Source organism: Physeter macrocephalus, chromosome 9 (genome assembly GCF_002837175.3).
Source record: "Physeter macrocephalus isolate SW-GA chromosome 9, ASM283717v5, whole genome shotgun sequence".
Taxonomy (NCBI): domain Eukaryota; kingdom Metazoa; phylum Chordata; class Mammalia; order Artiodactyla; family Physeteridae; genus Physeter; species Physeter macrocephalus.
The window spans coordinates 18,958,288-18,974,946 of NC_041222.1; the positions used below are offsets into that span (position 1 = coordinate 18,958,288).

General features: G+C 41.3%; 1 protein-coding gene and 1 pseudogene across 1 annotated transcript in view; both read right to left on the minus strand.

Moving 5' to 3' along the window:
* Window positions 1-16,659, minus strand: part of TMEM38B (transmembrane protein 38B) — a 100,772-nt gene that overhangs the window by 69,605 nt on the left and 14,508 nt on the right. Inside the window, exon 3 of the mRNA XM_024126559.3 lies at window positions 5,182-5,569. Within this exon, the coding sequence (XP_023982327.2) occupies window positions 5,182-5,569 (388 nt within the window). The remainder of the gene's footprint in view (window positions 1-5,181; window positions 5,570-16,659) is intronic.
* On the minus strand, window positions 7,871-9,025 carry LOC114486855 (10 kDa heat shock protein, mitochondrial-like; annotated as a pseudogene).

A 16,659-nucleotide genomic window follows, 5' to 3' on the forward strand; every position in this document is an offset into this window, starting at 1 on the left:
ATGCTCAACATCACTAATCATTAGAGAAATGCAAATCAAAACTACAGTGAGGTATCACCTGACATCAGTCAGAATGGCCATCATCAAAAAATCTACAAACAATAACTGCTAGAGAGGGTGTGGAGAAAAGGGAAACCTCCTGCACTGTTGGTGGGAATGTAAATTGATACAGCCACTATGGAGAACAGTATGGAGGTTCCTTAAAAAACTACAAATAGAACTACCATACGACCCAGCAGTCCCACTCCTGGGCATATACCCTGAGAAAACCATAATCCAAAAAGAGTCATGTACCATAATGTTCATTGCAGCACTATTTACGACAGCCAGGACATGGAAGCAACCTAAGTCTCCATCGACAGATGAACGGATAAAGACGATTTGGCACATGTATACAACGGAATATTACTCAGCCATAAAAAGAAACGAAACTGAGGTATTTATAGTGAGGTGGATGGACCTAGAGACTGTTATACAGAGTGAAGTATGTCAGAAAGATAAAAACAAACATCGTATGCTAACACATATATATGGAATCTAAAAAAAAAAAAATGGTTCTGAAGAACCTAAGGGCAGGACAGGAATAAAGATGCAGACGTAGAGAATGGACTTGAGTACACGGGCAGGGGGAAAGGTAAACTGGGACGAAGTGAGAGAGTGGCATGGACATACATACACTACCAAATGTAAAATAGATAGCTAGTGGGAAGCAGCCACATAGCACAGGGAGATCAGCTCGGTGCTTTGTGACCACCTAGAGGGGTGGGATAGGGAGGGTGAGAGGGAGACTCAAGAGGGAGGGGATATGGGGATACATGTATAATATATGTATACATGTAGCTAACTCACTTTGTTATACAGCAGAAACTAACACAACATTGTAAAGCAATTATACTCCAATAAACATGTTAAAAAATATATATTAAAGATATTTAAGTAAGATTCTCTGTACTCACATAAGTAAATTATGGCCTGCCATTTCTGAGACATCCTTTTCCACCCCACACTGGGCAGAATCTGCTCTTTTAAAAGCATGCTATAACAAAGAGGGCTTTGGGGGGATCATAGTTGTTCGATTTTTACCTGGATGTTGATTAACATAGTTGCGCTCATTCTGAAAATTCATTGAACTATACATTTACGATTACTTTTGCACTTTTCTGTATGTGTTTACGTCGGAATTCATAAAGATAGCAAAAGTATGCTGCCACCTTCCCAGAATCCCCAGAACTGATAAATTCTTGTTTTATTAATCTTTTCATCTCCCACAGATTAGAGGAAGGAACAATGACAAACTTTATTCCTGGATTTAATTCCTGAAAACAAATGAGAAACTGAGTGGTGATGCGGAAATGACCGAAATCATGGGAGAAAATAACGATGTCAAATGACAATTTATTGAGAAATTGCTAAATATTGAGAAACCTGGAACATTAAATGTATCTGCAAAGAGAGAGCACAGAACAGTTTAGAACTTTGAAATTAGCCCAAGAACTAGCTCCATAATTTACTAAACTATGTGACTCAAGTAAGGTTATTTTATTCCTGTAAGACTACTCATCTGTAAAATATGTTCAATAATACCTACCTAAAGAGATGTATGAGGATTAGAATTAAGACACTGAAATGTTTTGCATGTATCTGAAATGAATGAATATTATTATTGTATAAGAAAGGTAGTGCAACCTTATGTAACACTGCAAGGAAAGAGAAGGAGGAGGAGGAGGAGGGGGAGGCGGAGGAGATTACAGTAACAACAGCACAGTTGAATTCTCTTAGAGCTGTAACAGTAACTTTCATCTTGGTATCCTCAACATCTAATATAGTACCTACTACAGTGAATATTTGCTTAATTGAACTACATATGATTTGAGGGAAGTTAGCAAAATAGTGGTCAGAGAATTAAGAGTAAAATAATAGATTTTGTGTGTAAAAATCATGTGGAGATCACCGTAGATTAAATTTTCAGGATGTCTTACAGAAAATAGCAATTGGATATGAATGTAGGATTAAAGAAATGTGTTTATTTTAATGAACATTTAAATAAGAAAAAAACAGAGAACACAGATTAAAAATGTAAGAGAGATTACAACTGATGACATAAACATTCTGTTAAAATGGTTTCTGACCAACAATTCCCAAAGCATCATTTTCCAACTTCCTAATAAAATACCCAGGAAAATAGAAAAAACAAACAAAAAAAACCCCTACACTACTAGCCAAAAACTAAAAGCTATAGACAATCAGATGCCAGAGTTAGGAGGAACTAAGGTTAAGTATGAGGCAAATGGAAGTAAACTAAGAAATAAAAAAGAATCCAACATATTAAATACCCCCTGAGGCTGTGGTAATCTAAATGGGAGGGGATATCTGTATGTGTATGGCTGATTCACTGTGTTGTGCAGTGGAGGCTAACACCACATTATAAAGCAACCATGCTCCAATAAATAAATACTTTAAATAAAAAATTTAAAAAATACCCCCTGATGGTTTCACTTATGAAGTGCAAGTCACATGGAAAAGGAAGGGGGTAGGGGGGACAATCATCTTTCCTTGGATTTGAAGGCCTACAACCTAAACCAAACAAAAAAAAAAGATGCCATCCTTATCAACACCACAGATAGAAAGAGTTAATCCCCTTTACCCACTTGCCCTCAGTAGTCTAGATCTAGGCATAGTCTGTAAGCCATAAGATGTAAACTATAGAAAGTGGGGAGTGAGGTACTGGCAGTGATAGAGTACATTCCAAAAGTCAAGAGTCTCAAGGAGTAACATGCTTGAGGAGATAAGGATAAGAAGAACACGGGTAGCAGTACATAGATGAATTGTGGTTTTACTGTACTAAAGGTCTGTGTTCTAAAGAATCAGTCCCTGGGGAACAGAAAAAAGTTGCCAATTAAGTAAAGTTTTACGTAAGTAATGGCAAATGAAAATCCCTAATGAATTAAACTAATACATCAAACAGTTTATTCCAAAAATGTATGGATAATTCATTTTTTTAATGTATTACATTTTAAATACGAAAAACAATATGATCAACTCAATAGATTTATATAAGTGTAAATACAAATGGCCAGCAAACATTAGTAACTACGACAGATGCAAATGAAAACTATGTTTTCTGATCATCAGAATGACAAGATATTTAGGACTGATAACAGCCAATACTGTGGAAGGACAGTCTAACACAATCCTGGTAAAAGCAGGTTCACTCTTTTGTGTGAATTCTATAATTTTTACATGTCTACAAGTACTGGTACTGGAATATATTTTTACACCATGTGTAATACTGTACTAGCATCCAATTAGTCCAATGGTTCTCAAGGTTTTTGGTCTCAGGACTCCTCTGCACACCCCAAAATTAGTGAGATGAATGGTTGCCAGGGGCTTGGGGAGGGCTGACTACAAAGCGGCAGGAGGGAATCTGGGGTGGGTGATGAAACTGTTCTCTATCTTGATTGTGGTGGTAGTTACATGACTGTATGTGTTTGTCCAAAGTCATAGAACTTTATATTAAAAAGGGTGACTATAATACAGGTAAATTAAACCTTTAAAAAGGCTGACTCCAAAACAAAATTCTTGAAGACCCCCTAAAAAGCTTTTCTTTATGTGGGTTATCAATATTTAGCTTATTAGAAATTATAAATGAGACAATTTTTGAATAGTTCTTTAGGTATTCATTTTTTAAATAATAAATGCACTAAATGTTAACAAATAATATATTCTTCATGAAAAATAACTATTTTCCAAAGCAAAAAATATTTGGTGAGAAAACTCACACTTTTTTAGTAAATCTCTTTCATGTCTGCTTCAAATAGAAAACAGATGGATTTTCATATCTGCTTCTGCATTCAACCTGTTATAGTACGGCAAGTCATGTGGCCTCTGGAAAACTCCACTGTATACTTGTGAGAAAATGAGTGTGAAAAAGATGACATCTGCATATTATTATGAAAAGAATTTTGAGATGGAAGTGTCAGGAACCCCAGGGGGTCCTGGACCACACTTTGAGAACCTCTGATTTAAGCTATACAAGAAAATACCAAATACTGAATATGGCATAATAATAAAATGTACTTATTTTCAATTCAAGGAAGCAGTCTCTTATGCAGATTATCTGTCCCGATTTAATACACTAATATTCCCCTTATCCAGGTCAAAACTGCTACCAAACAATGATTTAGGCTGAGCTACAAATTTCAATTTAAATGAAAAATATTTCTGAGGTCCAAGGGTCTTAAAGAAAACCAAAAACCCGAAAAAAACAGACCATAAGAGGTACAGCATCATCCTCAATCCCTCACTCATTGACTGTAGGACAAGGCAGATTAAAGGCAGCATGAACACAGAGAAAGTAAGGCAAAGAAAATGACTGACCTCAAAAAAGGAAGAAAGCATAAAATGAAAAGGCAGGTAGAATAACGGCAAAAGTAAAGCAATACAGGAGCAAATATATCCTGAATGTAAAATACAAGAAAAAACAAATATTGCTCCTTGTATGCATACTTGAAAGAACTCAAAACTCTGTATTAAGACCACATCCCCACTGTACAGAGAAGGGAAGCTACGCCAAACGGCTTTTCTCGTACAACGTCACTCATATGACCCAAAATGGGAATCCACTCCTCTCAGCAACCATTGTCTAACATGCTAAACAAGGTGGGAGGCCTCTGCGTTAAGGGGAACTTGGGGGTGCCTACTTAAGGCTCTTTATTTCAGTGTTTACCCAACTTTCAAAACCGGAGAGCCGTCCAGAACCATTCACTTCCCCAAGCGACGAAGTCAGACGTGCTGTCTCCGGGAGCTTTGTTCCCAGATCATTCTAAAATACTTTCCAAGGAACTGGTGGCACCGCCGGGAGACGGCGCAACCCCTGGGCGGACGCGGGCAGTCCTGGGCTCACAACAGCGGCTGCGGCCGCCCTGTCACCTGTCCCAGGAGTCCCGCCCGCGGCGGTGGGGCGCCCCCGCACTCCCCCCAACCCCGCGCCTCCTTTGGCGAGGACCGCCCGGGCCTCATTTTCCCCACCTGTACTAGAGGGGTCGGACGGGCCACCTTTCGGCGCCCCTCCAGCTCGACTATAGGACTCCGGGCGGGGGCAGCTCGGCCGCTACCCCGCTCAGGCCGTCCTCGCGGTGAGGGAGATCCTGAGGGGGCCGGTCCTCGGCGCCCCGCACTCACCCGGCTGATGCTTCAGTGCCATCACCGACACGAGGTAGTGGGCGATGTCAAAAAAGGGAAACATGGAAGTACGAGAAAAGGCAAGGGTCAGCTCATTCCACAGACAGTCCATCGCGACGACCGACCGCCGCAGCCGAAGCAACCGCGGCGACGGGTTCCCGGCGTGCGCGACGAGGGGAGGGTGAAGGGACGGCCGCGGCCGACCGCTCTTCGGCTGGGCCTCTCGGAGCTCTACGCGTGCGCCTTGGCACCCGGCGCCGGCGCGCGGAGGGGGCGGGCCGCGTGTCCCAGGAGCCTCGGACGCGCGGGCTGTTGGCTGCTGGGCGGGGTGAGGAGGGCGGGACCTTGTTCTCCTAATAAGAGTCCAGCGTCTTTGGCTTGCTGGGAGCTGTGCAAGACGCGGAGAATGGTCAGATGAATACAACATAAATAATGAATATGCATTATTTCTCTTAACATTTAGTGCATTTATTATTTTTAGAACGAATACATAAAGAACTGTTTTAAATGTTTCTCAGTTATTTCTAATATGCTAAGTATTGATACATGAAACCCATAAACGTCTTCAGGACTCTCTGGGATCCTCAAGAAAAATTTTTAAGTCGGCTTTTTTAAAGGTTTAATTTACATACATTTTATTCACCGTTTTTTAGTGTAAAGTTTTATGATTTTGGATAAACGCAGTCCACAAGGGGAGACGCTCAGAGTCGGATTTATTTCTCTGAATTGATTTCATTCACCTAACATTTCTCGAGGAACCACAGTATGCAAATCACACCGTGACTTATTGGAGATATAAAAAATAATATGATAATATCCTGCCCTCAAGAAACGTGTTTTCCCAAGGGAGATTACAAAGCGGGTAATAATAAGTATAGGTGCCGTGATAGGGCAAGTTCCAAGGAGAGGAAGGCTATTTCAGGGAAGTGGTAAGGCAAACTAGCCTCTGAAAGCTAAGGGAAAGATGGAGGGAAGTACTTTGGCTGGACTACGAAGTGAGAAATTAGCTCAGAAAAGAAGTCCTTGAATGGCAGACCATAAACCAAGTGGTTTGGCCCCAGAGTCTAAGCTCTTGATCACTACATTTTATGCACAAATCTGAGCCTGAATCCAGTCTCTCAACCATTATGCTAAACTGTGCTTTTCTTTTTTTTTGCCGGGGGTGGGGGGGTGGTGAGGTGGGAGGCAGGGTTGCAATCAAGCAACAAGATTAGGAAAGTTTGGTAAAAAGAGACTAAAGACAGGAGAAAATGGAGGATATTCACAGTTCCAAACAAAATGTAGTGGAGGCTGAGGACGCTAGGAGCAGGGAACTGGATGGGGAAAGATGCAACAGAACCAGAATAGGCTGGGTGTCACCTCAACCTGTCAAAAAAGGATGTGGGGAATGGGTGAGTAGGATAATTATGGTTACATTCAGAGAAATAGGAAACAAGAATGAGGAGCAGACTTGGGTAGAAAAAAACAAGTTTAGTTTGGCACATTTATTATTTGATGTGTCAACAGATCATGCGGACACCAGGAAACTGGAAATAACATAATGAGCTGCTAGATAAGTAAGAACCGCATGGGAGCAAGAACTGCAGACTTGCATTGATTTTTTTAATCTGAATATTTGTCTGTTCGTTTTAATTCGTTTAACAGGTGCTTTTTGCTATGTACCAGGCATTTTGCTGGATGTCAGAGGCCCTGCCGTAAACACTAAGTGTTCAAAATGTGGGGAAAATTGTAGTAAATCTCTACATTTCACTACTTAACAAGAAAGAATAGAGTTGCTAAGATACTTTTCATATGTGGTTTTCTAAGCAAGCACCTCTTATTAGAGAAAGGCTTTTAGACCTCTAGCCAAACTAAAGAAAAAGAGCAACAGCTGTGAATATTTAAACTTTGATGTTTCATTTTGTTCTTTCATAATTTTTATACATTTCTTTAGCTTTGTGAATTTAGGGGCAGAACTTGGATGTTATTTCCCAAAAGATTTTACAGTTTTAAAGTCTTTCATTAGACTCCACAAAATATGTGTTTTGTCCTTGGACTTAAAAAAAATACTATAACATCTCTAAATCATATGTCTATGCCAGTTTCATTCTGGGGTATAATTAAATTCATTATTAACACCAATAAGGCAATAGTGAAAAGCATCAGAATTTGTTTTAAAAAAGATAAATCAAATATTTTGCTTTCCCTAAACATATTAATTCCAACAGAAGAGAATTAATCATCTCAGACTCTACGAGTAATCTGAAATTTGTTTCATTTCCAAACTGTGAAAATAAGCTGGATCCCCATCTGCCTAGAACCTAAAGAATACTTTTTTTTTAATCTAAGGGAAATGATACCACCTCACAAAAAGACAAGTTCTATCTAAACGTTAACTGTGCTCACTATATTTGCTTCTGGTCAGTGCTTCAGTTATTTAGTCTAATGAAATGGGCCAAACAGAAGCAAGCGGGCAATAAAATGAGGGAAGGCTTTGAATTGATAACAGGGAGAGGCAAGATTTGGGGAAATTATGTGCGAAAATTAAAACCTGCCCTGACTTTTGGAAGAGGTTTACAAAGTTACATAATTATTGCAGATAAAACAAATCAAATTATAAAGTACTGCTTATCTATTAGAAAGCAAAAGTGGTCTAACTGTATGAACATCTGGAAAAGAGGGTTTTTTTGCTTTTTTGTTTTTAGTTTGGATATCATTACTTTATTATAAAAGAAACAGGTAAATTATTTACATGATGAAAGATTTCAGAACTTCAGTGGCAGCTTCACGTGATGCTATTTCAATAGTGATTTATTTTAGTCGACGTAGTTTCCAAGAATGTCACCATCTCGAAGTAAGAAATAATCCTTCTCGTCTAGAACTACTTTGGTGCTTCCATATTCTGGGAGAAGAACTTTATCTCCAACTTTCACACTAACTGGTTGAATCTCTCCACGCTTTCCTTTAGAGCCTGATCTAACATCTACTACCGTTGCAATATTTTTCCTTGTGATTTTTCTGGAAGCATAACGCCTCCTTTGGTTACAGTTTCGGCTGCACTTCTTACAACTAATACTCGGTCAAATACGGGAAGAAACTTTCTAAATGCCTGTCCTGCCATGACTCTGGTTGCCACAGTTCATACTCTTGCTCTTTGGCCGCCGCCGCAAAAGAGAGATCCTGAGTCTGACCCTCCGGCCACGTGAACTCGAGAAAAGACCTCCCAGCGCCCTCGCCCCCGGCCCCTCCCAGCGAAAGGGGGCGGCTGCACCAGCTCTCGCCACGATTCGTTTCCTGGGCTCTGCGCAGGGCACTGACTCGAGGACCGGTAGGCGGAAGAAAAGAGGAGGTTTTTCTAGGCTTTTCTAGGCCGCGGGCCGAGGTGAAAATACTTACCCTTAGCCCCCTTCCGGAAATGGAAAAGAATTTTGACTGAACATATTTGAAGCAGTTTGAGTACAAAAACATGTGAAACTAATTGTCATAAACCAGGTTGTTCAACCTCAATGCTATTGACATTTTGGGCTGAACAATTCTTAGTTGTCCTATGGGGTGTGTTATGGGATGTTTAACAGCATCCCTGGCCTCTACCCACTAGATACCAGTAGCACGTGCACACACACCAATTGTAACAACCAAAAATGTCTCTAGACATTTTTGTCTTTGGGGGAGGAATCGCCCCTAGTTCAGAACTACTTTATAAATGAATAAATTTTTTGGCAGCATGTTCCTCTATTTGTACAAACATTATGGTTATGCATCTAATGTTAATCATCAAGTTAATTCTGCATAACCCTTCTTGGTCTCAGCTTGATCATCCATCCCCCGGATCAAGTTGTCAACATCCCAAAACCCAGTACCACAAAGGTAATCCTAGCTATTTCTTCTCTGCAATACTGCTTTCTATCCACTGATTGGCATGCCTTTCACTTTGGGAAGTCAATAACGTTTTAAAAACCATAAAGAGTCCATGATGAGGAAGTTTCATATTAGAGGAGCCAATTACACTTCTAAACTTTAGTCATCTGGTTAGGGATTTTCATTCTGAAGTTATTTTCATAGGGATTTGATAACTATGCCCTTTCCAGTTATAGTGTAGTAAAATATGATATTTAAGACAAAATGTTAAATTTAATTTCTATTTTTTTAATGGTCAGCATTATCAAGGAGGATTAACTAAAGAGCACCAATTGTCCTGAATTCAATCAGTACAGTGAGATCCTGGCACATGAGATTTAAGTGATAAACCAATTCAATTATAAACTCAACTCTTTAGACTCTGTGTATCTAATAAGACACACTGATATGGTGACTTGAAAAATATAACTTGGCTCGCTTATTTCTTGCACTGGTAACTAAAATCTTTTTCTGTAAACATCACTTATACCTCTAATATGAACTAGTAGACTAAAAATATTCTCCATGTGTAACAAGTACAAATTTACCTACTTTAAATATGTGATGTTACGAAAAGGAATATCTCTAGTGTTCATCAGTATAAAGACTTACAAAACTGCGGTCACCCACTGGTGCCATAGTTGCCAGGTGTCTATGGTTAGTAGCACTCAAAGTTATAATTCATCTCTGTTCGAGAGTAACAGGTACCATTAAATCAAAGAATAAGAGAATTTTGGAAGTTGAATGGACCCTTTAAAAAAAGTAACATGAATTGCAAGTCATATAAAACAGTTCAGCGCAGCTTAAGCAAAGTGACGGATTTACTGAAAGGCTACCAGGCAATCAGCCATCAATCCCCAAAAAGAGCAAGAAGTTGGGCATTTCTGAGGCCAGCAGCAGTAGGTAGATGGGGGCTACCCTCAGTTACTAATGATAGTCAATGTTAATATTGTTCAGTCTCTGTGTCCCCCTATTCAGTACTGCCAGGAAAGATAGCCTGCCCTGGCCTAGGACAGATGTCCTCTCCTTGTTGATCAGCTCTGGAGGGATGCTGGGTCACATCCCTAGGTATCAGAGGCAATGTCTGAGAATGGAGGGAGCCACGCAGCCATCACAAGAGGTATCTATTACAATCATTTTCTTTAGACCATTTATTTCAGAGTAGGAAACTCAGAGCTAGAGAGAGATCACAAAGGCAGGCAGTGACAGACAAGGATTTGTTATTATCCTGTTACAGTCTCCCTACTGGGCTTTCTCTGGTCCCACACAACCCAAAATGTTCTCCTAAAGTTGCCTTTTACTGACAGATCCAGCATCCCCACAGCAATGAAAAGGCTACTGGATGAGAGCCAGAAAGACCTATTAGGAGTAAGGACTGTGGGTCAACAGCCAGGATTAAAGGAGTTTGTAGTTTCCAGCATAACCAGTTTGTTGAAGAGGCTGAAATCAGTGGGGCACAGTCAGGAAGTGGATCTATCATCCACCAGAAAAAGCCCCCAACTATGCTCCTATGTCAGATCTCCCCTTCCCATCCTTTAACTTTATCTTGGCAGATCCCGTTACTTCCTTATCATTTAATATACTAAAATATTAAAAGTCCAATCCAATTAAAATGTCAGTGTTGCATCTAATTCAGGGCTTTTCCCACTCCATCAGCTCAGGTCTGCCTGGCTCAGAGCCTTGCAGTGGGGGAAAGAGGCGTGGGGTGGTCTTTCAACCTTTCCTCCTCTTCTGCCCCTTCCACCCTCTGTGCCCTCCAGGATCAAGGTAGTAGGTAGGGGAATTATAGAAAAGGAACAAAAGGCCTTCTAGTTCACAGGGGTTTGTTATGGTTTTTGTTTTTCTTTTTGCTATCGATATTCTTCTTTATAGCAGGCTCCCAGTGCTGACTCATTCATGGGGTACATTTGCGGGCTCCACAATGATGCCATGGACCTCTGCATAGCAAGGTTTCCTGACACCTGCAGTTGTCAGGAACTGCAGATACCATCAGATGGCTAACCAAAAAGGCATATCCAACTCTGCATGTTGAGTTAAAACATTAAATATGTTTTTTTCCCAGCCTCTCAGCAAGCAGTGGCCTTGTGTTAGAATATGGGCAAATGAAAATGAAGAAATCTGTTTGACATGCTTCCGAAAACTAAATGAAGAAGAACAAAGTTGAAGGACTGATGCTACTCAGTCTTAAGACTTACTGTACATCTACAGTAATCAAGACAGTGTGGTACTGGTAAAAGAATAGACAAATAGAAGGATGAAAACAATGTGGCTTCTCTTATTAAAGTGACTATACCCTTGAGATGGGCCCTTCTCCTTTTCTTCTGCCTTGAGCTGGGGCATACCCTGTGACCATGGGAGAAGGGTCAAGAAAATAGCAGATAACTGAAGGTATCGGCTCTCTCAGACTTAGTGCTATGTGAGAAAAAAATAATCCTTTATCTATTCAAATAGAGTCTGAATTGGCTTGGGGAAGAGAAGCACCGCCTTCCTCATACAGAGAGGAGTAGAAAAAGCACTCTAACCCCTTTTTTTTTTTTTGCGGTACGCGGGCCTCTCACTGTTGTGGCCTCTCCCGTTGTGCGCAGGCTCGGCGGCCATGGCTCACGGGCCCAGCCGCTCCGCGGCATGTGGGATCCTCCCGGACCGGGGCACGAACCCGTGTCCCCTGCATCGGCAGGCGGACTCTCAACCACTGCGCCACCAGGGAAGCCCCCTCTAACCTGTTGAATTCCCTTCTGTGAATTTTCTTTAACATTTTTGATTTCTTGGGCTGTTGGGAGTGAAGTTCTCTGGACTAGTCGTTATCTTTAATTAAGTCCCACTTAGACAGCCTAGCTCCTCTCTTTACAGTGTGAAGGTAACATCTTTTGTCTTTGGAGCTCTACCTGGAATTCCAAGATAATCCCAGCTAACATCTTGTTATACCAAAAGACAGGCAAAGGGAAGAAATTTAAAAAACAAGGTCGATGAGTGAGGTTTAAAAGAAAATTCATGTAGCTAAGGCTAGGAACTCACAAAATATTAGTGATCTATGTAGATGAGTTGATTAAACCAAAACATCAGCAGCAAGAAGACAATGTGCACCTGATGTTTGGGCAAACAAAAGGAATCTTACCTACCTAGAGATTCATAAATATGTCCAAGTAACAGTGAGCTCCATAAGTACAAATAGGTCAAATGCAGTTGCAGGTGGGTTCTGACCCATAACAATCACGGAGGGAAATCATTGCAATGTAAAGTTGTCCATATATGACAACTGACAATAATTACATACTCCATTGCTTGAGCCCTAAGTTGTCCAGACTTCATACAGAATGTATCTACATTACCTATCTCCTGGATCTATTTTTTTAAAGTCAGTGTTCAATTAGCGGAATTGTATGTGTATCTATGGATAAAACATATATTCCGGGGACTGCATCAACCACTGTATGTTCCTTCAATGTCTATAAATCTGTGTAAGTCGTGGAAGATGTAAAATCTCTAAAATGTAAAAATCTCTTAGTATTTATTATCTATGAAGCCAAGTATTCTTACAGTTTTGCATACAAAAATAGTAATATTTCTTTAGTTTAAAAAGGCTAAAGAGAATATTTTTAATATTAGTCCAACTTCTTATAGGCATTATAATTATTTTAGAATGGGATAATTTCTCAAAGTGTTTAACCATGGAAATCTATTTTTTTCCCCTCCAAACAGTTCACCAAACTGGAAATGCAGCTTGAGAACCCTGTAGAAAGCTTTTCCTATCTCCACTATAGTCAGCTGCACCATCAGGTTATTTATAATGTTCATTCACTCAATAAATATGTATCTCATCTTTCAGATGGGGCCCATCAGATCATAATAGCAAAGTCTTTCCCTCCACCTCTTCAGCTACCTCTCTGTTAGGCTTAGCCAGCCAGAGCAATGTATCAAATTATATTCTTGACTTTATACCAAGGAGTTCATTTGAGAAACTTTCTCATCTTAGGAGGTGGTGTACACTAGTGGTAACACAGAATGCACGGTCTTTAGAGTCAGACATTCTACTTATTGTGTAACCTTATAGAAAGCAGCTGCTAAAGCTCTATAAGCCTGTGTCTTCCTCTTTAACCTAGGAAGAATAGTACTTATTTCACAGTGTCGTTTTCAAAGTTAACAGAGCGTATCACAGATATAGAGAACAAACTAGTGGTTACCAGTTGGGGGAGGGGCAATATAAGGGTGAGGAAGTGAGAGGTACAAACTACTGGGTGTAAGACAGGCTGCTAGGATATATTGTACAACACAGGGAATATGACCAATATTTTGTAATAACTATAAGTGGAGTGTAACCTTTGAAAATTTAAAAAAAAAATTTTAAGGGAAACAAACAAAAAAACCTGACCTGACAGATAAGCAGGACCTGAGGAGAAAACAATTCAGAGCATACATATGAATTGCTTAGCACAGTACCTGACACATGGTGCCTGCTTGATAAATTTTAGTTATGACTCTTCTCCTGTGATATTCAGATCTCTTAAAAGGAACTTAGAAGTTCCTTTCCTACTGCTTTCTTAACTTCTAAAGTTTAGAGATTACACTAATTTTAGAGACATAGTGGTTAAGAGTGCCGTTGCTAAAGCCAGATGTCTTGCGTCAAATCCTGGCTCTGGCCCTTGCTCCATGAATTACCTTCTGCAAGTTTCTCCATACCTCGGTTTTCTCATCTCTAAAATGGTGAAAATAATACACTGGACCTCATGGAGTTTTGTGAGGATTAAATATGTTAAGATATGTAAAGAACAGTGCCTAGCACATAGAAATCCCATCAATGTCAGTTATTATTACTCAGAATTTACTTACCCAACATAAGTACTTTAATTTTCTCTTATGAATACAATTCAAACTGGACCTAATTTCATGGAAAATACCTACCACATAAAAGCATTCAAATTTGTGTTCTAGTGCATTGACCTAAATAATGAACAGGATGATCAGTGTGCAATAGAAAAAGGACGCAGAAGATGGTGCTGTGGGAAGACACTGAGTTAGCGTCTCCCCACCACTAGGGCACCTGCCGGCCGCTGGTGGGGGACCCTGACACCCAATGAGACGGGAGGAACCCCCAAGTGAACCGGTAGGATGTGCGGGGACACAGCGGGGGAGAAGTGGAGGCCAGACAGGATCAGGGCCCCTGAGGCCGGGGAGATCATGAGAGGAAGGTAGGAGGGGCCCTCTGGGAGGAGCAGGAGAGGAGTGGAGGAAGTTTGCCCTGCCCACTCGGACCCAGGGAGCCTGCTGAGCTCCCAGGCCAGTGGCCTGCCCTCCAAGGCTCCTCCTCCCCCTGGTCGCATTGGTCCTGGGGGCATAGGAAGGAGGCCAAGGGGAGTTCAGGAGAGGCAGGCGGGAGGGGCTCTCCGACAGAAGCGGGAAAGGAGAGGCGGGCGATTGCTTCACCCACTCTGGCACGGGGAGCCTGCTGAGCTCCCAGGCTGGTGACCTGCCCTCCAAAGCCCCCTCCAGGCCTTGTGGGTCCTTGGAGGAATAGGAGGGAGGCCATGGAGATCAGGAGAGGCAGGAGGGAGGAGCCAACTGGGAGGAGTGGGAGAGAAGAGGAGGGCGTTTGCCCCACCCACTCGGGCCTTGGGGGCCTGCTGAGCTCCCAGGCCAGTCCCCTGCCCTCCAAGGTCACCCCCCCACACACATTGGTCCTGGGGGCACAGGAAGGAGGCTGAGGGGAGTTCAGGAGAGGCAGGCGAGAGGGGCCCTCCAGACCAGAGTAGCAGGACAGGAGAGGAGGGCGTTTGCCCCGCCCACATGAGCTCAGGAAGCCCACTGGGCAACCAGGGGTGGGGGGCACGCCTGGGCCCCTTCTGTTCCTTGAGCCTAAGCCCCACCCCCCATGGCCCCTAGGACCTTTTCCAGCCCTGTGGGTCCTAAGCATTGGCCCCACCCACAGCCCAAACCTCACCCTTGCTTAGGCCCTGCCCTCCACAGCCAAGGCCTTTCCCCCCATCTTCTTTTTTACTATTGTGGTACTGTTGTACCTTCAGGTTGTTGATTCATCTATATTTTTATTTTTATATTCTTTCTAACATATCTGTTAGTTTCCTTGTCTAATTTTATTTTTTACTTTGTTATTGTTCTCTCTTTTTTTTTCTTTTTGTCACCCCACGTGGCTTGTGAGATCTTGGTTCACAAGCGGGGGGTTGAGCCAAAGCTACTGTGGTGGGAGCTCTGTATCAGAACCGCTGGACTAACAGAGAACCTCAGACGCCAGGGGATATTTATCGGAGTGAGTTCTCAACAGAGGTCCACATCTCAGCACCAAGAGCCAGCTCTACCCAACAGCCCCCCATCTTCTTTTTTACTATTGTGGTACTGTTGTACCTTCAGGTTGTTGATTCATCTATATTTTTATTTTTATATTCTTTCTAACATATCTGTTAGTTTCCTTGTCTAATTTTATTTTTTACTTTGTTATTGTTCTCTCTTTTTTTTTCTTTTTGTCACCCCACGTGGCTTGTGAGATCTTGGTTCACAAGCGGGGGGTTGAGCCAAAGCTACTGTGGTGGGAGCTCTGTATCAGAACCGCTGGACTAACAGAGAACCTCAGACGCCAGGGGATATTTATTGGAGTGAGTTCTCAACAGAGGTCCACATCTCAGCACCAAGAGCCAGCTCTACCCAATAGCCTACAAACTCCAGTGTTGGAAGCCTCAGGCCAAACAAGCAGTAAGACAGGAACACAATGCCACTCATTAAAAAAAAAAAAAAAATGAGATGGCAAAAAAATATGTCACAGATGAAGGAGCAAGGTAAAAACCTACAAGACCAAATAAATGAAAAGGAAATAGGCAATCTACCTGAAAAAGAATTCAGAATAATGATAGTAAAGATGATCCAGAATCTTGGAAATAGAATGGAGGCATGGACTGAGAAAATACAAGAAATGTTTAACAAAGATCTAGAAGAACTAAAGAACAAACAAACAGAGATGAACAACAGAATAACTGAAATGAAAAATTCACTAGAAGGAATCAATAACAGAATAACTGAGGCAGAAAAACAAATAAGTGAGCTGGAAGACAAAATGGTGGAAATAAATGCCGAGGAGCAGGATAAAGAAAAAAGAATGAAAAGAATTGAAGACAATCTCAGAGACCTCTGGGACAACACTAAACACACCAACATTCAAATTATAGGGGTCCCAGAAGAAGAAGAGAAAAAGAAGGGTCTGAGAAAATATTTGAAGAGATTATAGTTGAAAACTTCCCTAACATGGGAAAGGAAATAGTCACCCAAGTCCAGGAAGCACAGAGAGTCCCATACAAGATAAACCCAAGGAAAAACACACCAAGACATATATTTATCAAACTAACAAAAATTAAACTCAAAGAAAAAAACATTAAAAGCAGCAAGGGAAAAACAAAAAATAACGTACAAAGGAATCCCCATGAGGTTATCAGCTGATTTTTCAGCAGAAACTCTGCAGGCCAGAAGGGAGTGGCAGGATACACTCAAAGTGATGAAAGGGAAAAACCTACAACCAAGATTACTGTACCCAGCAAGTATCTCATTCAGATTCGATGGAGAAATTAAAACCTTTACAGACAAGCAAAAGCTGAGAGAGTTTAG